Source organism: Somniosus microcephalus, unplaced genomic scaffold (genome assembly GCF_052327205.1).
Source record: "Somniosus microcephalus isolate GS21.2 unplaced genomic scaffold, FLI_Smic_1.0 unresolved_chr7, whole genome shotgun sequence".
Taxonomy (NCBI): domain Eukaryota; kingdom Metazoa; phylum Chordata; class Chondrichthyes; order Squaliformes; family Somniosidae; genus Somniosus; species Somniosus microcephalus.
The window spans coordinates 6,829,831-6,854,830 of NW_028225185.1; the positions used below are offsets into that span (position 1 = coordinate 6,829,831).

Consider the following 25,000-nt stretch of genomic DNA (forward strand, 5'->3'; position numbering starts at 1 on the left):
AGCTAATTCATCCACCTTGTTCCGAATGCTCCTTGCATTAAGACACAAAGCCTTCAGGCTTGTTTTTTTAACGCTCTCAGACCTACATGAATTATTATTTACTGTGACCATGTTTGATTTAAACCGTTGAGTTCTTTGCCTTCTAATTTTGTTTTTCTCCTTCCTGTCTTTTGCTTTTTTCCTTGTTTCCCTTTCCTCTGTCTCCCTGCTCAGGTTCCCAACCCCTGCCACTTTAGTTTAAACCCTCCCCAACAGCACTAGCAAACACTCCCCCTAGGACATCAACCCCGGCCCTGCCCAGGTGCAAACCGTCCCGTTTGTACTGGTCCCGCCTCTCCCAGAACCGGTTCCAATGTCGAAGGAATTTGAATCCCTCCCCCTTGCACCATTCCTCTAGCCACACCACTATCTATCTCTCTATCTATCTCTCTATCTATCTAACTATCTATCTATCTGTCTATCTATTTGTCTGTCTATCTATCTATCTATCTCTCTATCTATCTAACTATCTATCTATCTGTCTATCTATTTATCTGTCTATCTATCTATCTATCTATCTATTTCTCTATCTATCTCTCTATCGATCTATCTCTCTATCTATCTATCTATCTATCTATCTATCTATCTCTATCTATCTATCTATCTATCTATCTGTCATATCTCTATCACTATCAGTCTATCTGTCTATCTGTCTGGCTCTATCTATCTAACTATCTCTATCTATCTATCTAGCTATCTATCACTATCTCTCTATCTATCTGTCTGTCTCCATCTCTTTATCTCTCTCTATTGATCCCTCTGTCACTGTCTATCGATCTGTGTCTCTCTGCCTCTAACTGTTTCTCTTTGTTTTTCTTTCTATCTATATCCCTCTCTTTCGCTTTATTTCTCTCAATCTATACCTCTCTCAGTATAGGGCCCCAGGGACAGTACAGGACCCCAGGGAGAGTACAGACCCCAGGGAGGGTACAAGGCCCCAGGGATAGTACAGGCCCCAGGGACAGTACAGGCCCCCAGGGAGAGCACAATCCCCAGGGATGGTACAAGGCCCCAGGGACAGTACAGGCCCCAGGGATGGTACAAGGCCCCAGGGATAGTACAGGCCCCAGGGAGGGTACAGGCCCCAGGGATGGTACAAGGCCCCAGGGAGGGGACAGGCCCCAGGGAGGGTACAGGCCCCCAGGGAGAGTACAGGCCCCAGATACAGTACAGGCCCCAGGGAGAGTACAGGCCCCAGGGACGGTACAGGCCCCAGGGACGGTACAAGGCCCCAGGGAGGGTACAGGCCCCAGGGACAGTACAGGCCCCAGGGACGGTACAGGCCCCAGGGAGAGTACAGGCCCCCAGGGAGAGTACAGGCCCCAGGGATAGTACAGGCTCCAGGGACGGTACAGGCCCCCAGGGACGGTACAGGCCCCAGGGACGGTACAGGCCCCCAGGGACGGTACAGGCCCCAGGGAGAGTACAGGCCCCAGGGACGGTACAGGCCCCAGGGACGGTACAGGCCCCAGGGAGGGTACAGGCCCCCAGGGAGAGTACAGGCCCAGGGACGGTACAAGCCCCCAGGGAGGGTACAGGCCCCAGGGAGGGTACAGGCCCAGGGAGGGTACAGGCCCCCAGGGAGGGTACAGGCCCCAGGGACAGTACAGGCCCCAGGGACGGTACAGGCCCCAGGGACGGTACAGGGCCCCAGGGACGGCACAGGCCCCAGGGACGGCACAGGCCCCAGGGATGGCACAGGCCCCAGGGATGGTACAGGCCCCAGGGAGAGTACAGGCCCCAGGGACAGTACAGGCCCCAGGGACGGTACAGGCCCCAGGGACGGTACAGGCCCCAGGGACGGTACAGGCCCCAGGGAGAGTACAGGCCCCAGGGACGGTACAGGCCCCAGGGACGGTACAGGCCCAGGGAGAGTACAGGCCCCAGGGACGGTACAGGCCCCAGATACAGCACAGGCCCCCCAGGGAGGGTACAGGCCCCAGGGAGGGTACAGGCCCCAGGGAGGGTACAGGCCCCAGGGATGGTACAAGGCCCCAGGGAGGGTACAGGCCCCAGGGATGGTACAAGGCCCCAGGGACAGTACAGGTCCCAGGGACGGTACAGGCCCCAGGGAGGGTACAGGCCCCAGGGACGGTACAGGCCCCAGGGACGGTACAGGCCCCAGGGAGAGTACAGGCCCCAGGGAGGGTACAAGGCCCCAGGGAGGGTACAAGGCCCCAGGGACAGTACAGGTCCCAGGGACGGTACAAGGCCCCAGGGAGGGTACAGGCCCCAGGGACAGTACAGGCCCCCAGGGAGGGTACAGGCCCCAGGGAGGGTACAGGCCCCAGGGACGGTACAGGCCCCAGGGAGTGTACAGGCCCCAGGGACGGTACAAGGCCCCAGGGACGGTACAGGTCCCAGGGACGGTACAAGGCCCCAGGGACGGTACAGGCCCCAGGGAGAGTACAGGCCCCAGGGAGAGTACAGGCCCCAGGGAGGGTACAGGCCGCAGGGAGGGTACAGGCCCCAGGGACGGTACAGGCCCCAGGGAGGGTACAGGGCCCCAGGGAGGGTACAGGTCCCAGGGACGGTACAGGGCCTCAGGGAGGGTACAGGCCCCAGGGACGGTACAGGCCCCAGGGACGGTACAAGGCCCAGGGACGGTACAGGCCCCCAGGGACGGTACAGGCCCCAGGGACGGTACAAGGCCCCAGGGACGGTACAAGGCCCCAGGGACGGTACAAGGCCCCAGGGACGGTACAGGCCCCAGGGACGGTACAGGTCCCAGGGACGGTACAGGGCCCCAGGGACGGTACAGGCCCCAGGGACGGTACAGGCCCCAGGGATGGTACAGGCCCCAGGGACGGTACAAGGCCCAGGGACGGTACAGGCCCCAGGGACGGTACAGGCCCCCAGGGAGAGTACTGGCCCCAGGGACAGTACTGGTCCCAGGGACGGTACAGGCCCCAGGGACGGTACAGGCCCCAGGGACGGTACAGGCCCCCAGGGACAGTACAGGCCCCCAGGGAGAGTACTGGTCCCAGGGACAGTACAGGCCCCAGGGAGAGTACAGGCCCCCAGGGAGAGTACAGGCCCCCAGGGAGAGTACTGGTCCCAGGGACAGTACAGGCCCCAGGGACGGTACAGGCCCCCAGGGACAGTACAGGCCCCCAGGGAGAGTACAGGCCCCAGGGACGGTACAGGTCCCAGGGAGAGTACAGGCCCCAGGGTCAGAACAGGTCCCAGGGAGGGTACAAGGCCCCAGGGACAGTACAGGCCCCCAGGGAGAGTACTGGTCCCAGGGACGGTACAGGCCCCCAGGGACAGTACAGGGCCCCAGGGAGAGTACTGGTCCCAGGGACAGTACGGGCCCCAGGGAGAGTACAGGCCCCCAGGGAGAGTACAGGCCCCCAGGGAGAGTACTGGTCCCAGGAATGGTACAGGCCCCAGGGACGGTACAGGCCCCCAGGGACAGTACAGGCCCCAGGGACGGTACAGGCCCCAGGGACGGTACAAGGCCCCAGGGACAGTACAGGCCCCAGGGATGGTACAGGCCCCAGGGATGGTACAGGCCCCAGGGAGAGTACAGGCCCCCAGGGACGGTACAGGCCCCAGGGAGAGTACAGGCCCCAGGGACAGTACAGGCCCCAGGGAGAGTACAGGCCCCAGGGACAGTACAGGCCCCAGGGACGGTACCGGCCCCAGGGAGAGTACAGGCCCCAGGGAGAGTACAGGCCCCAGGGAGAGTACAGGCCCCAGGGAGAGTACAGGCCCCAGGGAGAGTACAGGCCCAGGGAGGGTACAGGGCCCCAGGGAGGGTACAGGCCCCAGGGACGGTACAGGCCCCAGGGAGGGTACAGGCCGCAGGGTCAGTACAGGCCCCAGGGAGGGTACAGGCCCCAGGGAGAGTACAGGCCCCCAGGGACGGTACAAGGCCCCAGGGACAGTACAGGCCCCAGGGACAGTACAGGCCCCAGGGAGAGTACAGGCCCCAGGGAGAGTACAGGCCCCAGGGATGGTACAAGGCCCCAGGGAGAGTACAGGCCCCAGGGACGATACGGGCCCCAGGGACGGTACAGGCCCCAGGGAGAGTACAGGCCCCAGGGTGGGTACAGGCCCCAGGGATAGTACAGGCCCCAGGGAGGGTACAGGCCCCAGGGACAGTACAGGCCCCAGGGACGGTACAGGCCCCAGGGATGGTACAAGGCCCCAGGGAGAGTACAGGCCCCAGGGACGGTACAGGCCCCCGGGAGGGTACAGGCCCCAGGGACAGTACAGGCCCCAGGGACGGTACAGGCCCCAGGGACGGAACAAGGCCCCAGGGAGAGTACAGGCCCCAGGGAGAGTACAGGCCCCAGGGAGGGTACAGGCCCCAGGGACAGTACAGGCCCCAGGGAGGGTACAGGCCTGAATGGTTTACTAAAGCTCCGGTTCTTTGACGATACAGAGGACCGTGTTTGTTGTTTGATGGGAGGGCCACAGTTTTCAGATAAATATCCTTTATTTTAACCCTCAGAAACCTGTCGTCGAATGCCATGTCCACCCTATCCTGGAAGTCCTTCGCATCCCTTCACCTCATGGAGCTGTGAGTATAACTGGCATCCCAAAATTTTCCCAGACTGTTGTTGGCTTTACAGGAACTAAAAATGGGGAGCGTTGTAAAACGGGCAGCCGATTCGCTATCACCCGCTTTACACAATTGCCGAAAGCCAAGATGACCCCATGGAGTCTGGGTGGAGTGGGACTGCTGGGAGAGTCCGTGGTAGAATAATCCGACATGGACTATGGCTGGAGCGGAGTTCGGGAGATCATAACTCCCAAACAACCACCACGAGGTTCATGGACTGTCTGGCTCCATTGCCCAGTGACTGACAGTCTGTGATTATACACCACACACGCGCCTACACCCAAACACAGCGACACACACCACACATCACGCACTCATCCACACACACTCTCACACTCTCTCTCTCTCACACACACTCTCTCACTGTCTCTCACTCTCTCTCTCTCACACTCTCACACACTCCCTCACACTCTCTCTCTCACACTCTCTCTCTATCCTACTCTCACACACACTCTCTCTCTCTCTCTCACACTCTTTCTCTCACACTCTCTCACACTCTCTCACTCTCACTCTCTCTCACACTCTCTCACACTCACTCTCTCTCACACTCTCTCACTCTCACTCTCTCTCACACTCTCTCACACTCTCACACTCTCTCACTCTCACTCTCTCTCACACTCTCTCACACTCACACTCTCTCACACTGTCTCTCTCTCTCTCTCTCACACTCTCTCACACACTCTCTCACACTCACACTCTCTCACACTGTCTCACTCTCACTCTCTCACACTCTCTCACACACTCTCTCACACTCTCTCACACTCTCTCTCACACTCTCTCTCACACTGTCTCTCTCTCTCTCTCACACTCTCTCTCTCACACACTCTCTCACACTGTCTCTCTCTCACTCTCTCACACTCTCTCACACACTCTCTCACACTCTCTCACACTCACACTCTCTCACACACTCTCTCACTCTCTCTCTCACACTGTCTCTCTCTCTCTCTCACACTCTCTCTCTCACACACTCTCTCATACTCTCTCACACTCACACTCTCTCACACTCTCTCTCTCACACACTCTCTCACACTCTCTCTCTCACACACTCTCTCACACTCTCTCTCTCACACTCTCTCTCACACTCTCTCACACACTCTCTCACACTCTCTCTCTCTCACACACTCTCTCACACTCTCTCTCTCACACACTCTCTCACTCTCTCTCACACTCTCTCTCACACTCTCTCTCTCACACACTCTCTCACACTCTCTCTCACACTCTCTCACACTCTCTCACACTCTCTCACACACTCTCTCTCACACTGTCTCTCTCTCTCTCACACTCTCTCTCTCACACACTCTCTCACACTCTCACACTCTCTCTCACACTCTCTCTCTCACACTCTCTCTCTCACACTCTCTCTCACACTCTCACACACTCTCTCTCACACTCTCTCTCTCACACTCTCTCACACACTCTCTCTCACACTGTCTCTCTCTCTCTCTCACACTCTCTCTCTCACACACTCTCTCACACTCTCACACTCTCTCTCACACTCTCTCTCTCACACTCTCTCTCTCACACTCTCTCTCACACTCTCACACACTCTCTCACACTCTCTCTCACACTCTCTCACACTCTCTCACACACTCTCTCTCACACTCTCTCTCACACTGTCTCTCTCTCTCTCACTCTCTCTCTCACACACTCTCTCACACTCTCTCACACACTCTCTCTCACTCTCTCTCTCACACTCTCTCACACTCTCTCTCTCTCACTCTCTCTCTCACACACTCTCTCACACTCTCTCACACTCTCTCTCTCACACTCACTCTCTCTCACACTCACTCTCTCTCACACTCTCACACACTCTCTCACACTCTCTCACACACTCTCTCTCTCACACTCTCTCTCACACTCTCTCTCACACTCTCTCTCACACTCTCTCACACTCTCTCACACACTCTCTCTCACACTCTCTCACACTCTCTCTCTCACACTCTCTCTCACACTCTCTCTCTCACTCTCTCTCACACACTCTCTCACACTCTCTCTCACACTCTCTCTCACACACTCTCTCACACTCTCTCACACTCTCTCACACTCTCTCTCACACTCACTCTCTCTCACACTCTCACACTCTCTCTCACACTCTCACACAATTCACAATTCACAATTCAAATCGCTTTATTGGCATGATAAGTTACATCTTATGTTGCCAAAGCATCAAAATACATTTATGGTTTAGCACATAAACGCAGTTCTATTCATACAGTGTATAAACAGGTATATCCCTGAGTGTATAAATATACATTCGCATTGTTTATATATATTCTTTTCTTAGTTTACTGGTTGTCCCTCTGTTCATGGCAAGCTGTAACATAGTGTGCCGCCAGTGTTATACAGTGTTATACACACTCTCTCACACTCTCTCTCACACTCTCTCTCTCACACTCTCTCACACACTCTCTCTCACACTCTCTCACACTCTCTCACTCTCTCTCACACTCTCTCTCACACTCTCTCTCTCACTCTCTCTCTCACTCTCTCTCACACACTCTCTCACACTCTCTCTCACACTCTCTCTCACTCTCTCTCTCACTCTCTCTCACACACTCTCTCACACTCTCTCTCTCACACTCTCTCTCACACACTCTCTCACACTCTCTCTCTCACACTCTCTCTCACACTCTCTCTCTCACTCTCTCTCACACACTCTCTCACACTCTCTCTCACACTCTCTCTCACACACTCTCTCTCACACTCTCTCTCTCACTCTCTCTCACACACTCTCTCTCTCACTCTCTCACTCTCTCTCACACTCTCTCTCTCACACACTCTCTCTCACACTCTCTCACACTCTCTCTCACTCTCACACACTCTCTCTCACTCTCTCTCTCACACTCTCTCTCACTCTCTCTCTCACACTCTCTCTCACACACTCTCTCTCACACTCTCTCTCACTCTCTCTCACACACTCTATCTCTCACACTCTCTCACTCTCTCTCACACACTCTCTCACACTCTCTCTCTCACACACTCTCTCTCACACTCTCTCTCACTCTCTCTCACACACTCTCTCTCTCACACTCTCTCTCTCACACACTATCTCTCACACTCTCTCACACACACGGAAGTGCACAGATCCTATCCCTTGAGATTTCCGCTGACTCCGCCTTCCTCTTCCCTAGAGTCCTCGTTGGGAATATCTTCAGCTGCTCCTGTGAGATTCTCTGGCTGCAGGTGTGGCAGGAGAACGGAAGGGCAGCGCTGGGCAACCAGAGCTTGGTCTGCTGGCTGAACGACAGTGCCATCCCGCTGGAGGCCATGCAGGTCCCAGACTGCGGTAAGCATCCAGCCCGCCCCCACCTGGGGCTTAAATCAACCGTACTCAGGAACTGGCCATCAGGAGGTGTATGTATGTGTGTGTGTGTGAGAGTGTGGGCTTAGGGCTGTGACGGTCGTGTGTGTGAGAGTTCTTCCCTCGCCATAGGGCGGGGGGGGTGGTGTGGCAGGGGGTTGCTGAGTTTGTGATCAGTTCCCGTCCACAGGGGCACAAGAGATGGGGGTGGGGTCGGGGTGGGGGGCGCTCATCAGATGGAAAGACCCCCTTCCCCGGGAAAGGTGTGGCTGAAAAGAAACAGAAAAGAACGACCTTGCATTTCTATAGCGCCTGTCATAATTCTTATCATTCATGAAGAAATGACTCATGAAGTAACACTGGGCGGCCAGCTGGTGGCGCCGTCCAAGGAGTATAAATACTCGGGCGTGGGCCCAGCTTGCTCAGGACGTTTTTGTAACCAGGAACTAGTGATGTAATTAGAATCTCATGGTTGTGAAACAGTTGATTAAAGCCTTGTTTTATACTCAAACCAAGTGATTAGTGAGTTTTCTTACATCAACCCCAACCAACTATGGGGAGAGAGCAGGAATATGGTATTGAGAGAGAGGATCAGCCATGATCCTATTGAATGGCGGAGCAGGCTCGAGGGGCCGAATGGCCGACTCCTGCTCCTATTTTTCGATGTTTCTATCTCAGGACGTCCCAAAGCGCTTCACAGCCAATGAAGGACTTTTTTGACTGTACTCCTGTCTGGAGTACTGTGTACAGTTTTAGTCTCCTTATCTAAGGAAGGATATACTCGCCTTAGAAGCGGCGGAGTGAAGGTTCACTAGATTGATTCCTGGGATGAGAGGGCTGTCCTATGAGGAGAGATTGTGTAGAATGGGCCGATACTCTCTGGAGTTTAGAAGAATGAGAGGTGATCTCATTGAAACATATCAGATTCTGAGGGGGATTGACAGGGTCGATGCTGAGAGGCTGTTTTCCCCCTGACTGGAGTGTCTAGAACCAGGGGTCACAGTCTCAGGATAAGGGGTCGGCCATTGAGGACTGAGATGAGGAGGAATTTCTTCACTCAGAGGGCGGTGAATCTTTGGAATTCTCTGCCCCAGAGGGCTGTGGAGGCTCAGTCGTTGAGTATATTCAAGGCTGAGATCGATAGATTTTTGGACTCTAGGGGAATCGAGGGATAAGAACATAAGACAATAGGAGCGGGAGTCGGCCATTCGGCCCCTCGAGCCTGCTCCGCCATTCAATGAGATCATGGCTGATCATCGACCTCAACTCCACTTCCCGCTCGCTCCCCATAACCCTCGACTCCCTTATCGTTCAAAAATCTGTCTCTCTCCACCTTAAATATATTCACTGACCCAGCCTCCACAGCTCTCTGGGGAAGAGAATTCCACAGATTCACGACCCTCTGAGAGAAGAAATTCCTCCTCATCTCAGTCTTAAATAGACAACCCCTTATCCTGAAACTATGCCCCCTAGTTCTAGATTCCCCCACGAGGGGAAACATCCTCTCTGCATCTACCTTGTCGAGCTCCCTCAGTATCTTATATGTTTAAATAAGATCCCCTCTCATTCTTCTAAACTCCAATGAGTATCGGCCCAACCTGCTCAACCTTTCCTCATAAGACATCCCCTTCATCTCAGGAATCAACCTCGTGAACCTTCTCTGAACTGCCTCCAATACAAGTATATCCTTCCTTAAATAAGGAGACCAAAACTGTACGCAGTACTCCAGGTGTGGTCTCGCCAACGCCCTGTACAGTTGTAACAGGACTTCCCTACTTTTATACTCCAACCCCCTTGGCAATAAAGGCCAACATTCCATTTGCATTCCTAATTATTTGCTGTACCTGCAGGCTAACTTTTTGTGTTTCATGTAGAGGACCCCCAGATCCCTCTGTACCGCAGCATTCTGTAATCTCTCTCCATTTAAATAATATTTTGCTTTTCTATTCTTCCTACCAAAGTGGATAACCTCACATTTTCCCACATTATACTCCATCTGCCAAATTTTTTGCCCACTCACTTAACCTCTCTATACCCCTTGGCAGACTCTGTGTCCTCCGCACAACTTGCTTTCCCACCCATCTTTGTATCATCAGCAAATGTGGCTACATTACACTCGGTCCCTTCATCCAAGTCATTAATATAGATTGTAAATAGTTGCGGCCCCAGCACCGATCCCTGCAGCACCCCACTAGTTACCGTTTGCCAACCGGAAAATGACCCATTTATCCCGACTCTCTGCTTTCTGTTAGTTAGCCAATCCTCTATCCATGTCAATATATTACCCCCAACGCCGTGAGCCCTTATCTTGTGTAGTAACCTTTTATATGGCACCTTATCGAATGCCTTCTGGGAATCCAAATACACCACATCTACTGGTTCCCCTTTATCCACCCTGCTCATTACATCCTCAAAGAACTCCAGTAAATTTGTCAAACATGATTTCCCTTTCATAAAACCATGCTGACTCTGCTTGATTGTCTTATGATTTTCTAAATGTCCTGCTATTACCTCCTCAATAATGGATTCCAGCATTTTCCCAATGACAGATGTTAGGCTAACTGGCCTATAGTTTCCTGCTTTCTGTCTCCCTCCTTTCTTCAATAGTGGCGTCACATTTGCGGTTTTCCTAATCCGCTGGGACCATTCCAGAATCCAGGGAAGTTTGGAATATGGGGATCGGGCGGGGAAAGTGGAGTTGAGGTCGAAGATCAGCCGTGATCTTATTGAATGGCGGAGCAGGCTCGATGTTCCCATGACCTTTGATGTAAGAAAACTACTCAGCACTTGATCTAAACGTTAAACAAAGCTTTAATCAACTGTTTTACAACATGGAGGTCTAGTTGCGTCCTTCAATAGTTCCTGTTAAGAATGTCCTGCGCAAGCTGGGCCCATGCCCGAGTATTTATACTCTCCCTGGACAGCGCCACCCGCAGGCCGCTCAGTTGATTCATGTCAACCTTTACCATGAGCTTTACCGTGAGCTTTACCGTGACCTTTACCATGACCATTACCGTGACCTTTACCGTGACCTTTCCCGTGCCTTGCAGATTTGGCCAAGGCCAGCATAAGCCTGGAGAACGTGACCGTGAAGGAAGGCGAGAACCTGACGCTCTGGTGCAACGCCTCGGGGATGCCCCGCCCATCCGTGAGGTGGATCCTCACAGACCTGAAGTCCAATCACTCCGTCGAGGTAATGCGGAGGCACCGCGTCTCCATGTGGGGGGGTGTGGCGGAGCTTGTAGGGCTGAGAAGATCGGCGGTAACCCTTCACCCTGGTCAGCGCTGCCTCTCGCCGGGGTGGGGGGTTGGGGTACGGAGGCTCCTTGGAGGTGCAGGCCCACCTCCTTTTACTTCATGCACGAGCCCAAGCATTGAGGGTCCGCAGAGTACTGAACCACTGGTGGGGATCCCCGCTCGCCGAGCTAGGTCCTGCCCTCACCTGACAGGTGGCTGTTCCACCAGAGCGTACTGGACACGTGCTGGGAGCAGGAACCCGGGCCGATTCTACCCAGCCCTTCCATCCTTCCCTACTCCATCCAGTCCAATGGCATTAAGCTCAATTGTGTAATTGGGGAGCAGTAGCACAGTGGTTATGTTACTTGAGCTAGTAATCCAGAGGCCTGGACTAATTAATCCATGAGACGTGAGTTCAGATCCCACTCACGGCAGCTGGGGAATTTAAATTCAGCTAATTAAATAAATCTGGAATAAAATGCTAGTATCAGTATCAGTAACAGTGACCATGATTGTTGTAAAAACTCATCTGGTTCAATAATGTCTTTCAGGGAAGGAAATCTACTGCCCTTACCCAGTCTGGCCGATATGTGATTCCAGACCCACAGCAAATGTGGTTGATTCTTAACTGGCCTCTGAAATGGTCCAGTGAGTCGATCAGTTGTACCACAAAGTCAGCGCCGTGTGAGTACCTTCACCACACGGGACTGCAGCGGTTCAAGAAGGCGGCTCACCACCACCTTCTCAAGGGGCAACTAGGGATGGGCAATAAATGCTGGGCCTTGCCAGCGACGCCCACATCCCGTGAATGACTATAAAAAAAACTCAACCACACGGCCTCGTGAGATACTTCCACTTTGCAAAATGCTCAGGATAAGGGGTCGGCCATTGAGGACTGAGATGAGGAGGAATTTCTTCACTCAGAGGGCGGTGAATCTTTGGAATTCTCTGCCCCAGAGGGCTGTGGAGGCTCAGTCGTTGAGTAGATTCAAGACTGAGATCGAGAGATTTTTGGACTCTCGGGGAATCGAGGGATACGGGGATCGGGCAGGAAGGTGGAGTTGAGATGGATGATCAGCCATGATCTCATTGAATGGCGGAGCAGGCTCGAGGGGCCGAATGGCCGACTCCTGCTCCTATATCTTATGTACAAGTTGGATTCAAGCTTTTGAGTCAAGGTTCACGTCCTCCCCAGGCAGAGAGCTGAGAGCGGGGTCGCCTGTTAGCAGAAGAGTGTTTCCTGGATCCGTCGAGGAGTGTGAGAGGGTTAGAGGGGTACGGGCACACTTCCCCGTATGTTCGAGTGATTGCTTCACCTGTCTGTGCCCTTCAGGTGGACGAGGAGAACCCTCAGGAGATGGTCCTCAGACTGCTCCGCATTGTACCCGAGGAGAATGGCAGCAACCTGACCTGCAGGGCTGAGAACCTGGTGGGACCCATCGAAGTCTCGATCACCCTCTCGGTGCTGTGTAAGCTCAACCTTTCTCCAGGGCTCCCCGGTACCTCGCCTGTCTCCCTCACTCTCTCTCTCCCGTCACCCTCTCCTGTCTCTCATTCTCTCTCTCCCGTCACCCTCTCCTGTCTCTGTCTCTCTCTGTGTGTCTCTCTCTGTCTCTCTCTCTCTCTCTCCCGTCACCCTCTCCTGTCTCTGTCTCTCTCTGTGTCTCTCTCTCTCCCGTCACCCTCTCTTGTCTCTCACTCTCTCTTTCTCTCTCTGTCTCTCTCACTCTCACTTTCGCTCTCTGTCTCTCTCCTAACTCTGTCTCTCTGTCTCTCTCTCTCTCCCGTCACCCTCTCCTGTCTCTGTCTCTCTCTCTCTGTCTCTCTCTGTCTCTCTCTCTCTCTCTCTCTCTCTTTGTCTCTCTTTCTCTGTCTCTCTCTCTCACTCTGTCTCTCTCTGTCACTCTCTCTGTCTCTCCCTCTCTCTCTCTCGCTCTGTCTCTCTCCTGACTCTGTCTCTCTGTCTCTCTCTCTCTCCTGTCACCCTCTCCTGTCTCTGTCTCTCTCTCTCTGTCTCTCTCTGTCTCTCTCTCTTTGTCTCTCTTTCTCTGTCTCTCTCTCTCACTCTGTCTCTCTCTGTCACTCTCTCTGTCTCTCCCTCTCTCTCTGTCTCTCTCTCTCTCTCTCTCTGCCTCTCTCTCTCTGTCTCGCTCTCACTCTCTCTCTCTGTCTCTCTCCCTCTCTCTCTCTCTCTCTCTGTCTCTCTCTCTCTCTCTCTCTGCCTCTCTCTCCCTGTCTTTCTCTCTGTCTCTCTCACTCTCTCTGTCTCTCTCTCTTTTCTCTCTCTCTCTTCTCTGTCTCTTTCTCTCTCTCTTTCTCTCTCTCTCTCTGTCTCGCTCTCACTCTCTCTCTCTCTGTCCCTCTCTCTCTCTGTCTCTACCTCTCTGAACCATCCTCTGCTCCAAATCCCCCACCTTACTCACGCTCCCTCTTCCCTTGCACCCTGGCTGTGTTGAAACCGAGAATCGCTCCGTCTCCTCCTCCAGCTCGTTCTTTCCCAAGGTCCCAACCTTCTCTCCCTCTTCCCACCCTCCTACAATCTACAGCTTTCTAAAACAGAAACTTTGATTTAACTAGGAGTGAATTCCTCAGGGCTTCGCCCGCCCACTCGATGTGGGACCGACCCCCTCAGGGCAGGAAGGGCCCAGGCTCTCCCTCCGGCCTGCGCTGAGCAAGCCCATTGCAGGCTCGTCAGCTGGCTTCAATGCTAATCTGCCAGGGTTTCACTGGGGAGTTGGCTCCCAGCTCCCTGGTGGATCTGAGGTCCTGCTGTGGAGGTGGGACTGAAGTCCCTGATGGTCCAGTGGGGAGTTGGATCCCACTGGCTGGTAGTCTGGTGGGGAGTTGGATCCCACTGGCTGGTAGTCTGGTGGGGAGTTGGATCCCAGTTGGTTGGCGGGCTGGTGGGGAGTTGGATCCCAGTTGGTTGGCGGACTGGTGGGGAGTTGGATCCCAGTTGGTTGGCGGACTGGTGGGGAGTTGGATCCCAGTTGGTTGGCGGACTGGTGGGGAGTTGGATCCCAGTTGGTTGGCGGGCTGGTGGGGAGTTGGATCCCAGTTGGTTGGCGGGCTGGTGGGGAGTTGGATCCCAGTTGGTTGGCGGACTGGTGGGGAGTTGGATCCCAGTTCCCTGCTGGTCTGGTGGGGAGTTGGATCCCAGTTGGTTGGCAGACTGGTGGGGAGTTGGATCCCAGTTGGTTGGCGGACTGGTGGGGAGTTGGATCCCAGTTCCCTGCTGGTCTGGTGGGGAGTTGGATCCCAGTTGGTTGGCGGTCTGGTGGGGAGTTGGATCCCAGTTCCCTGCTGGTCTGGTGGGGAGTTGGACCCCAGTTCCCTGCTGGTCTGGTGGGGAGTTGTGTCCCAGTTCCCTGCTGGCCTGCTGGGGAGTTGGATCCCATGGCTGGAGGTCTGGTGGGGAGTTGTGTCCCAGTTCCCTGCTGGTCTGCTTGAGTTGGATCCCAGTGGCTGGCGGGCTGGTGGGGAGTTGGATCCCAGTGGCTGGTAGTCTGGTGGGGAGTTGTGTCCCAGTTCCCTGCTGGTCTGGTGGGGAGTTGGATCCCATGGCTGGCGGTCTGGTGGGGAGTTGTGTCCCAGTCCCCTGACGGTCTCGCAGTGTTCCCCCCCCGCTCTTTCCCGGACTATTCCTCTTTTGGATCAGTCCCGCAGCCTGAACCTGCCCGAGCTCCTCCTTCTCCTCCTCCTTCCCCCTCAGTCCCTCACTCCAGGGGAGGACGATCTGACCTTCTCCGTCCACCCCTCCCGCAGACAAGCCGGAGATCCTGCAACTGTCCGACGCCGTCAACCACCACAACTGGTGCTTCTCGTTCGTGGTGCGGGGCAACCCACGGCCCGCCACCCGCTGGATCTACGACTCGCTGGAGCTGCCCGACAACCGCATCAGCTGGACCGCCATCTACGAGGAGGCCCCCAACGAGATCCACGGCTGCCTGGAGCTCGCCAGCCCCACCCACTGCAACAACGGCAACTACACGCTGGTGGTGGAGAACGAGCTGGGCGCCGACCGGCGGACGGCGGCCGGCTACTTCATGACCGGCCCCGTGGACATCTGCCAAATCGAGCCCACCAAGCCAGGTCAGTGAGGCCAACCTCAGGAACGCTGCGCCTCGCACCCGACCCCCCCCACACGGGCAAAGAGGAAAGAATGAATTAACTCGCATTTCTACAGCGCCTTTCATAGAATCATAGAAATTCACGGCACAGGAGGAGGCTATTCGGCCCATCGTGTCCGTGCCGGCCGACAAAGAGTCATAAGAACATAAGAAGTTGGAGCAGGAGTAGGCCATACGGCCCCTCGGGCCTGCTCCGCCATTCAATAGGATCATGGCTGATCCGAACCTAGACTCACGTCCACTTCCCTGCCCGCTCCCCGTAACCCCTAATTCCCTTATCAGCTAGGAAACTGTCTATCTCCGTTTTAAATTTATTTAATGTCGCAGCTTCCACAGCTCTCTGGGGTAGCAAATTCCATAGATTTACTACCCTCGGAGTGAAGAAGTTTCTCCTCATCTCAGTTTTGAAAGGGCAGTCCCTTATTCTAAGATTATGCCTCCTAGTTCTAGTCTCACCCATCAGTGGAAACATAGAAACATAGAAGATAGGAGCAGGAGTAGGCCATTCGGCCCCTCGAGCCTGCTCCGCCATTCAATGAGATCATGGCTGATCATCCAAATTCAGTATCCAGTCCCTGCCTTCTCCCCATACCCCTTGATCCCTTTAGCCTTAAGAAATATATCCAACTCTTTCTTGAATATATTTAATGAATTGGCCTCTACTGCCTTCTGTGGTAGAGAATTCCACAGGTTCACCACTCTCTGGGTGAAGAAATTCCTCCTCATCTCAGTCCTAAATGGCTTACCCCTTATCCTTAGACTGTGACCCCTGGTTCTGGACTCCCCCGCCATCGGGAACAGCCTTCCTGCATCTAGTCTGTCCAGTCCTGACAGAATTTGATAGGTTTCGATGAGATCCCCTCTCAATCTTCTAAACTCCAGTGAGTATAAGCCCAATCGACCCAATCTCTCCTCATATGTCATTCCTGCCATCCTCACCGCATCCACCCGATCAAGCCCCCTCACAATCTTATATGTTTCGATAAGATCGCCTCTCATTCTTCTGAACTCCAATGAGTAGAGGCCCAACCTACTCAACCTTTCCTCATACGTCAACCCCCTCATCTCCGGAATCAACCGAGTGAACCTTCTCTGAACCGCCTCGAGAGCAAGTATATCTTTTCTTAAATATGGAAACCAAAACTGTACGCAATATTCCAGGTGTGGCCTCACCAGTACCCTGTATAACTGCAGCAAGACTTCCCTGCTTTTATTATCCAGCCTAATCCCACTTTCCAGCTCTTGGTCCATCGTCCTGTAAGTTACCGCATTTCAAGTACTTTTAAAATGTGGTGAGGGTTTCTGCCTCCACCACCCTTTCAGGCCGTGAGTTCCAGACCCCCACCACCCTCTGGGTGAAGAACGTTCTCCTCAACTCCCCTCTAATCCCTCTCCCAATTACTTTCAATCTCTGCCCCCCCGGTTCTTGACCTCTCTGCTAAGGGAAATCGGCCCTTCCTGTCCACTCTATCCAGGGCCCCTCATCATTTTATACACCTCAATTAAATCTCCCCTCAGCCTCCTCTGTTCCAAAGAAAACAACCCCAGCCGATCCAATCTTTCCTCATCGCTAAAATTCTCCAGTCCTGGGGAGCAACATCCTCGTAAATCCAAGCGCAGGCGCACGGGAACACCACCACCTCCAAGTTCCCCTCCCAGTCACACACCATCTCGGCTTGGAAATATCTCGGGCCGTTCCTTCATCGTCGCTGGGTCAAAATCCTGGAACTCCCTCCCTAACAGCGCTGTGGGAGCACCTTCACCACACGGACTGCAGCGGCTCAAGAAGGCGGCTCACCACCACCTTCTCAAGGGGCGACTAGGGATGGGCAATAAATGCCGGCCTTGCCAGCGACGCCCGCATCTCGTGAATGAATTAAAAAAAGCTCTTCTGTACCCTCTCGAGTGCAATGGCACCTTTCACCGCCTCAGGACGTCCCAAAGTGCTTCACAGCCAATGAAGCCCTTTCCTTTAAAGCGTCGTGTTGTTTTTAAGGAGTCTTCTGTTGCTCGGTTGAGAAGTACAGAATTCACTCCTGTAGTTATAATCACTTTATTCAGAATCATAGATCGGTTACAGCACAGAAGGAGGCCGTTCGGCCCGTCGAGCCCATGCCGGTTCTCTGCGAGAGCACTTCAGCCAGTCCCACTCCCCCCGCCCTTTCCCCGTAGCCCTGCAAATATTTTTCCTTCAGGTACTTATCCAATTCCCTTTTGAAAGCCACGATTGAATCTGCCTCCACCGCTCTTTCAGGCGGCGCATTCCATATCCTAACCACTCGCTGCGTAAAAAAGTTTTCCCTCACGTCGCCTTTGGTTCTTCTGCCAATCACCTTAAATCTGTGTCCTCTGGTTCTCGACCCTTCACAGAATCACAGAAACCCCACAGTGCAGATAGAGGCCATTTCGGCCCATCGAGCCTGCACCGACACATATCCCACCTGATCCCCGTAACCCCATGTATTTAATCCCCCTAACACTAAGGGTCAATTTATCATAGCCAATCAACCTAACCCGCACATCTTTGGACTGTGGGAGGAAACCGGAGCACCCGGAGAAAACCCACGCAAACACGGGGAGAATGTGCAAACTCCATTCTGCCAATGGGAACAGTTTCTCCCGATCTACCCTGTCCAGAACCCTCGTGATTTTGAACACCGCGATCGAATCTCCTCTCCACCTTCTCTGCCCTGAGGAGAACAACCCCAGCTTCTCCAGTCTATCCACGCAACTGAAGTCGCTCATCCCTGGAACCATTCTCGTCACTCTTTTCTGCACCCTCTCTAAAGCCTTCACATCCATCCTTAGCATAAAAACCAATCTAAACACGGAGTGTAATTTCTTCAGAGTACAGCGAAGTTTACAAGCAGAGTTTTGTCAGCAGTTCTGAGTGCAGGCACGGCATCAACTTGAATAGCTTTATCTCTCTTCTTTCCTCCTTAACGCAAAAGCCTCTTTTTAAAAATACACACTATTCTCTTTATCAAACTGGAATTGGCCCGGCCTTATTTGGCAGGCTCCGGTCAAATGCATCGTCCTTCGGCCGATTCTTACGCACACAAGTTTACATTTCTCGCACATCAGCATCCCCTGGTGAGGGTTGCAGGGGCGTGTGGTGGGATGTTCGTAGTATGGCCCCACATCCCCAGGCCTCCCTTCAATCCTGAACACTGGCTGTTGCCAGGGAGTTCTCTAATCCTGTCTCTCTCTCGCGACTGTTGCTAGGCCAGAGCATCTCTCTCTCTCCCTCATGTACCAACAGGCGGTCACTGTTGTAATGTAGGAAAAGCCAAATTTGCGCACAGCAAGCTCCCACAAACAGCATCGTGACAATGACCAGATCGTCTGTTTTTTTTTAGTGATGTGGGTTGAGGCATAAATATTGGCCCCAGGACACCGGGGGAGAACTCCCCCCTGCTCTTCTTCAAATAGTGGCTGTGTGGGATCTCCGCGCGCCTCTCCTCACACCGGTGGCGGGGCACTGATCGACCTGCTCCCTCTGCTTTTTTCCTGCTCTCCGGCAAAAGAAGGGGAGGGGTGGGGAGGGGAAGGAGCGTCGCTCGGAGGCAGGGCGTGACCCAGCTGCCGCACAGCGAGTGACAGGGCACTGTTTGGAGCCTGGAGTTTATTTCTCGCCCTGCGGCCTCCAACTGCCCACAGGGGGCCTGACTGCAATCAGGAGCTCCCCGAGTGGGGTGGGGAGGTGGGGGGGTGCGCGATGAATCGCAGGCGCTGTCCATCACTCCCCGTGCGGCATTCCCGAGAGCGGGTCTGAAGCGAGACACTGGGCTGGATTGTGACTCTAATATAAAGTGAGCGAGCGCCATAGGGCTTACACATTAAAGACCGACTCGCGTTTCTCCAGCGCCTTTCACCACCTCAGGGCGTCCCAAAGCGCTTTACAGCCAATGAAGTACTTTTTTTGAAGTGTGGTCGCTGTTGTAATGTAGGAAACGCGGCAGCCAATTTGCACACAGCAAGATCCCACAAACAGCGATGTGATAAATGACCAGATCATCTGTTTTAGTGATGTTGGTTGAGGGATAAATATTGGCCCCAGGACACCGGGGAGAACTCCCCCTGCTCTTCTTCCAATAGTGGCCATGGGATCTTTTACGTCCATCTGAGAGGGCAGACGGGGCCTCGGTTTAACGTCTCATCTAAAAGACGGCACCTCCGACAGTGCAGCACTCCCTCAGTACCGCCCCTCCGACAATGCGGCGCTCCCTCAGTACTGCCCCTCCGACAGTGCGGCTCTCCCTCAGTACTGCCCCTCCGACAATGCGGCGCTCCCTCAGTACTGCCCCTCGGACAGTGCGGCGCTCCCTCAGTACAGCTCCTCCGACAGTGTGGCGCTCCCTCAGTACTGCCCCTCCGACAGTGCGGCGCTCCCTCAGTACTGGCCCTCCGACAGTGCGGCACTCCCTCAGTATTGCCCCTCCGACAGTGCGGCGCTCCCTCAGTACTGCTCCTCCGACAGTGCGACGCTCCCTCAGTACTGCTCCTCCGACAGTGCGGCGCTCCCTCAGTACTACCCCTCTGACAGTGCGGTGCTCCCTCAGTACTGCTCCTCCGACAGTGCGGCGCTCCCTCAGTACTGCTCCTCCGACAGTGCGGCGCTCCCTCCGTACTGCCCCTCCGACAGTGCGGTGCTCCCTCAGTACTGCTCCTCCGACAGTGCGGCGCTCCCTCCGTACTGCCCCTCCGACAGTGCGGTGCTCCCTCAGTACTGCCCCTCCGACAGTGCGACGCTCCCTCAGTACTGCCCCTCCGACAGTGCGGTGCTCCCTCAGTACTGCCCCTCCGACAGTGCGGCGCTCCCTCAGTACTGCCCCTCCGACAGTGCGGTGCTCCCTCAGTACTGCCCCTCCGACAGTGCAACTCTCCCTCAGTACTGCCCCTCCGACAATGCGGTGCTCCCTCAGTACTGCCCCTCCGACAGTGCGGTGCTCCCTCAGTACTGCCCCTCCGACAGTGCGGTGCTCCCTCAGTACTGCCCCTCCGACAGTGTAGCACTCCCTCAGTACTGCCCCTCCGACAGTGCGGCACTCCCTCAGTACTGCCCCTCAACAGTGCTGTGCTCCCTCAGTACTGTACTGGGAGTGTCAGCCTAGATATCTGTGCTCTACTCCCTGGAGTGGGACTCGAGCCCACGACCTTATGACTCAGAGGCGAGGGTGCTACCCACTGAGACTTTGAATCCAGCCATGAAGGCCAGACAACGCCCATGGACCTCGTACCCCAGTCAGAGATCTTTGGGAGAGGAGCGGGTAGCAATATAAAGACTGAATGGGGGAAAGGCCTCAGTTTGCGAGGCGGCCAGCCTGGTGCTAATCTCTGACTAGATGGCTTCCTTTCTCTTTGGCCGGCAGGTACGGAGTATAACACCTCGAGGAACGTGACGGCGAGGACCGAGGAGCCTTCCTTCGCGGTGAGAAGCTGAGCTACGTCTCGCCTTTCGTAAAACAGACAGATGTCGGGTTCGCCCGGAGAAGCGCGGAGGAATCCGCGGCTCAACCCCCCCAGAAGGGTCCCGGCCCCCCGTCCCCCCGCTCCGCGCTGTCCCGACACGGAAACGGGTCCCGACCAGTCCCTGTCGGCCCTTTTAAGAACATAAGCAATAGGAGCGGGAGTCGGCCATTCGGCCCCTCGAGCCTGCTCCGCCAGTCAATGAGATCATGGCTGATCTTCGACCTCAATCTCCACTTTCCCGCCCTGTCTCCAGATTCCTCGATTCCCTTAAAATCCAAAAATCTGTCTTGAATGTACTCAACTGGGGCAGAGAATTCCAAAGATTCACCACCCTCTGAGTGAAGAATTTCCTCCCCATCTCAGTCCTAAATGGCCGACCCCTTATCCTGAGACTGTGCCCCCTGGTTCTAGACTCCCCACAGCCAGGGGGAAACAACCTCCCCGCATCTACCCTGTCAATCCCTGTAAGAATTTTGTATGCTTCAGTGAGATCCCCTCTCAGCCTTCTCTTATCTAGAGGAACGCGAGTGTGAATGGAATTTCGTAAATAAGAAATAGGAGCAGGAGTCGGCCATTCGGCCCCTCGAGCCTGCTCCGCCATTCAATGAGATCACGGCTGATCATCGACCTCAACTCCACTCACCAGCCCGATTGCCTTGATGCCCATGAGAACATAAGAAAATGTTTAGCCGCCCACACGAGCAAACGCTCCCAATCACCTTCCCCCCCCCCCCCGGCCCCCCGGCCCCGTTCCTGCATCCCCTCCACGCACCGCCCCCCCCCCCCCCGCCCCCACTTTGCCTTCACCCAACCTAATTTTGAACCTGGACCTGGCCTCAGCCCCGATCGCTGATCCTGGGAGTGAGTCCCACAGCCTCACAACTCTGTGTGTGCGGAGAAGCTCCTCCTGCCCTCTGTCCTAAATCGTAGGACCTTACCGCACAGGAGGAGGCCATTCGGCCCATTGTTCCTGTGCCGGCTCTTCGAAAGAGCTCTCCAATTAGTCCCACTCCCCCCTGCTCTCTCCCCACAGCCCTGTAATTTTTTTCCTTCAAGTATTTACCCGATTCTCTTTTGAAAGTTACTATTGAATCTGCTTCCACCGCCCTTTCAGGCAGCGCGTTCCAGATCACAACAACTCGCTGCGTAAAAAATATTCTCCTCATCTCCCCCTCTGGTTCTTTTGCCGATTATCTTCAATCTGTGTCCTCTGGTCACCGACCCTCCTGTCACTGGGAACAGTTTCTCCTTATTTACTCCATCAAAACCCCTCGTAATTTTGAACGCCTCGATTAAATCTCCCCTTAACCTTCTCTGCTCTAAGGAGAACAACCCCAGCTTCTCCAGTCTCTCCATGTAACTGAAGTCCCTCATCCCCGGGACCATTCTGGTAAATCTCCTCTGCACCCTCTCCGCGGCCATGCCATGCTTCAGGGGAGGAGGGGGAGGGACAGTGCACGGGGCAATCCTTTTTTTTCAAACCTTAATCTCCGCGTGCCTGCCTTGATTCCCAGGTCTGGGTGGCTGTCGGGCTGGCGGTCTTCGCTTCCCTGTTCCTGATGTTATTGCTGATGGTCCTCCACAGATACAGGCAGAACTCCAAGTTCAGCAACAGTAAGAGCCAAACTGTTATTCAAGAGTAAAGAAGGGGTAAAGGGTACTGAAGGGGGCTATCTAAGGTTCAGAGTTCATGGGCTATCTAAGGTTCAGAGTTCATGGGCTATCTGAGGTCCAGAGTTCATGGGCTATCTAAGGTTCAGATTTCATGGGCTATCTGAGGTTCAGAGTTCATGGGCTATCTGAGGTTCAGAGTTCATGGGCTATCTGAGGTTCAGAGTTCATGGGCTATCTGTGGTTCAGAGTTCATGGGGCTATCTAAGGTTCAGAGTTCATGGGTTATCTGAGGTCCAGAGTTCATGGGGCTATCTAAGGTTCAGATTTCATGGGCTATCTGAGGTTCAGAGTTCATGGGCTATCTGAGGTTCAGAGTTCATGGGCTATCTGAGGTTCAGAGTTCATGGGCTATCTGTGGTTCAGAGTTCATGGGCTATCTGTGGTTCAGAGTTCATGGGGCTAGAAAGAGGAGAGGGGTATTTGGGCAGGGCGATGAGGGATATCTGGGCAGGATTCAGAGGGTTATCTGGGTAGGGTTAGAGGGTTATCTGGGCAGGGTTCAGAGGGGCATCTGGGCAGTGTTCAGAGGGGTACCTGGGAAGGGTTCAGAAGGGTGTCTGGCAGGGTTCAGAGGGGTATCTGGGCAGGGTTCAGAAGGGTATCTGGGCAGGGTGCAGAGGGGCATCTGGGCGGGGTTAGAGGGTTATCTGGGCAGGATTCAGAGGGGTGTCTTGAGTAGGGTTCAGAGGGGTATCTGGGCAGAGTTAGAGGGTTATCTGGGCAGGGTTCAGAGGGGTATCTGGGCAGGGTTCAGAGGGGTATCTGGGCAGGGTTCAGAGGGGTATCTGGGCAGGGTTCAGAGGGGTATCTGGGCAGGGTTCAGAGGGGTATCTGGGCAGGGTTCAGAGGGGTATCTGGGCAGGGCGGTGAGGGGTATCTGGGCAGGGTTCAGAGGGGTATCTGGGCAGGGCGATGAGGGGTATCTGGGCAGGGCGATGAGGGGTATCTGGGCAGGGCGATGAGGGGTGTCTGGGCAGGGCGATGAGGGGTATCTGGGCAGGGTTCAGAGGGGTATCTGGGCAGGGCGGTGAGGGGTATCTGGGCAGGGTTCAGAGGGGTGTCTTGAGTAGGGTTCAGAGGGGTATCTGGGCAGGGCGGTGAGGGGTATCTGGGCAGGGTTCAGAGGGCTATCTGGGCAGGGCGGTGAGGGGTATCTGGGCAGGGCGGTGAGGGGTATCTGGGCAGGGTTCAGAGGGATATCTGGGCAGGGCGATGAGTTATCTGGGCAGGGTTCAGAGGGGTATCTGGGCAGGGTGGTGAGGGGTATCTGGGCAGGACGATGAGGGGTATCTGGGCAGGGCGGTGAGGGGTATCTGGGCAGGGTTCAGAGGGGTATCTGGGCAGGGCGGTGAGGGGTATCTGGGCAGGGCGGTGAGGGGTATCTGGGCAGGGCGGTGAGGGGTATCTGGGCAGGGCGGTGAGGGGTATCTGGGCAGGGCGGTGAGGGGTATCTGGGCAGGGCGGTGAGGGGTATCTGGGCAGGGTTCAGAGGGGTATCTGGGCAGGGCGGTGAGGGGTATCTGGCAGGGCGGTGAGGGGTATCTGGGCAGGGCGGTGAGGGGTATCTGGGCAGGGCGATGAGTTATCGGGGCTGACACAGGCGCAGGGGGCGCCTCCACCCTGGAACCAACAGACTGACCCGTCTTTGTTTTCTCTCTCCTGGTCCCGAAGGAGATACTAAGATGCTGGGCGGCGAGGAGGAAGCCAGTGTCTCGCTCCACTTCATGAACCTGGGTGTCAGCTCCAGCCCCATGGTGACGGGAAGCGTGGAGGGGGCGAAGAGCAACACCATCGAGAACCCCCAGTACTTCTGGCAATCCAACAGCTTCCTCAAGGACAAAGACCCCTGTGAGAGACCCTTCTCCCTGTTTAATCGTTACCGGGGCAGGGGCCATAGACCCTTCCCCTACATGGACCATACAGATTAGGGAGGTCCCGGGTTGTCCCTTCCGAGCGCCTGCGGGCCCCCTCACTCCCGCCAGTCTGTTACCACGGTCAGCCCATCTCAGCCTGGGCCTATGGGAAGGGGAACCCTCACTGCCCAAGGGTTAAGATTGGGGTGTGGGGAAAACTGTCAGAGGGACGGCACTGAGGGAGCGCCGCACTGTCGGAGGGGCGGGTACTGAGGGAGCGCCGCACTGTCGGAGGGGCGGTACTGAGGGAGCGCCGCACTGTCGGAGGGGCGGTACTGAGGGAGCGCCGCACTGTCGGAGGGGCGGTACTGTGGGAGCGCCGCACTGTCGGAGGGGCGGTACTGAGGGAGCGCTGCACTGTCGGAGGGGCGGTACTGAGGGAGTGCCGCACTGTCGGAGGGGCGGTACTGAGGGAGCGCTGCGCTGTCGGAGGGGCGGTACTGAGGGAGCGCCGCACTGTCGGAGGGGCGGTACTGAGGGAGCGCCGCACTGTCGGAGGGGCGGTACTGAGGGAGCGCCGCACTGTCGGAGGGGCAGTACTGAGGGAGCGCCGCACTGTCGGAGGGGCGGTACTGAGGCAGCGCCGCACTGTCGGAGGGGCGGTACTGATCGAGCGCCGCACTGTCGGAGGGGCGGTACTGAGGGGGGCGCCGCACTGTCGGAG

The 25,000-nt window shown here is 55.4% G+C and overlaps 1 protein-coding gene across 1 annotated transcript in view; it reads left to right on the plus strand.

Annotated features, from left to right (window-relative positions):
- The window catches only part of LOC147086439 (high affinity nerve growth factor receptor-like), a 65,634-nt gene that overhangs the window by 15,923 nt on the left and 24,711 nt on the right, over positions 1 to 25,000 (plus strand). The window contains 9 exon segments of the mRNA XM_085978538.1: positions 4,499 to 4,567; positions 7,741 to 7,895; positions 10,961 to 11,103; positions 12,481 to 12,616; positions 14,913 to 15,239; positions 19,044 to 19,046; positions 20,650 to 20,708; positions 22,264 to 22,363; positions 24,095 to 24,271. Of these exon segments, the coding sequence (XP_085834664.1) occupies positions 4,518 to 4,567; positions 7,741 to 7,895; positions 10,961 to 11,103; positions 12,481 to 12,616; positions 14,913 to 15,239; positions 19,044 to 19,046; positions 20,650 to 20,708; positions 22,264 to 22,363; positions 24,095 to 24,271 (1,150 nt within the window). The 5' untranslated portion in view covers positions 4,499 to 4,517.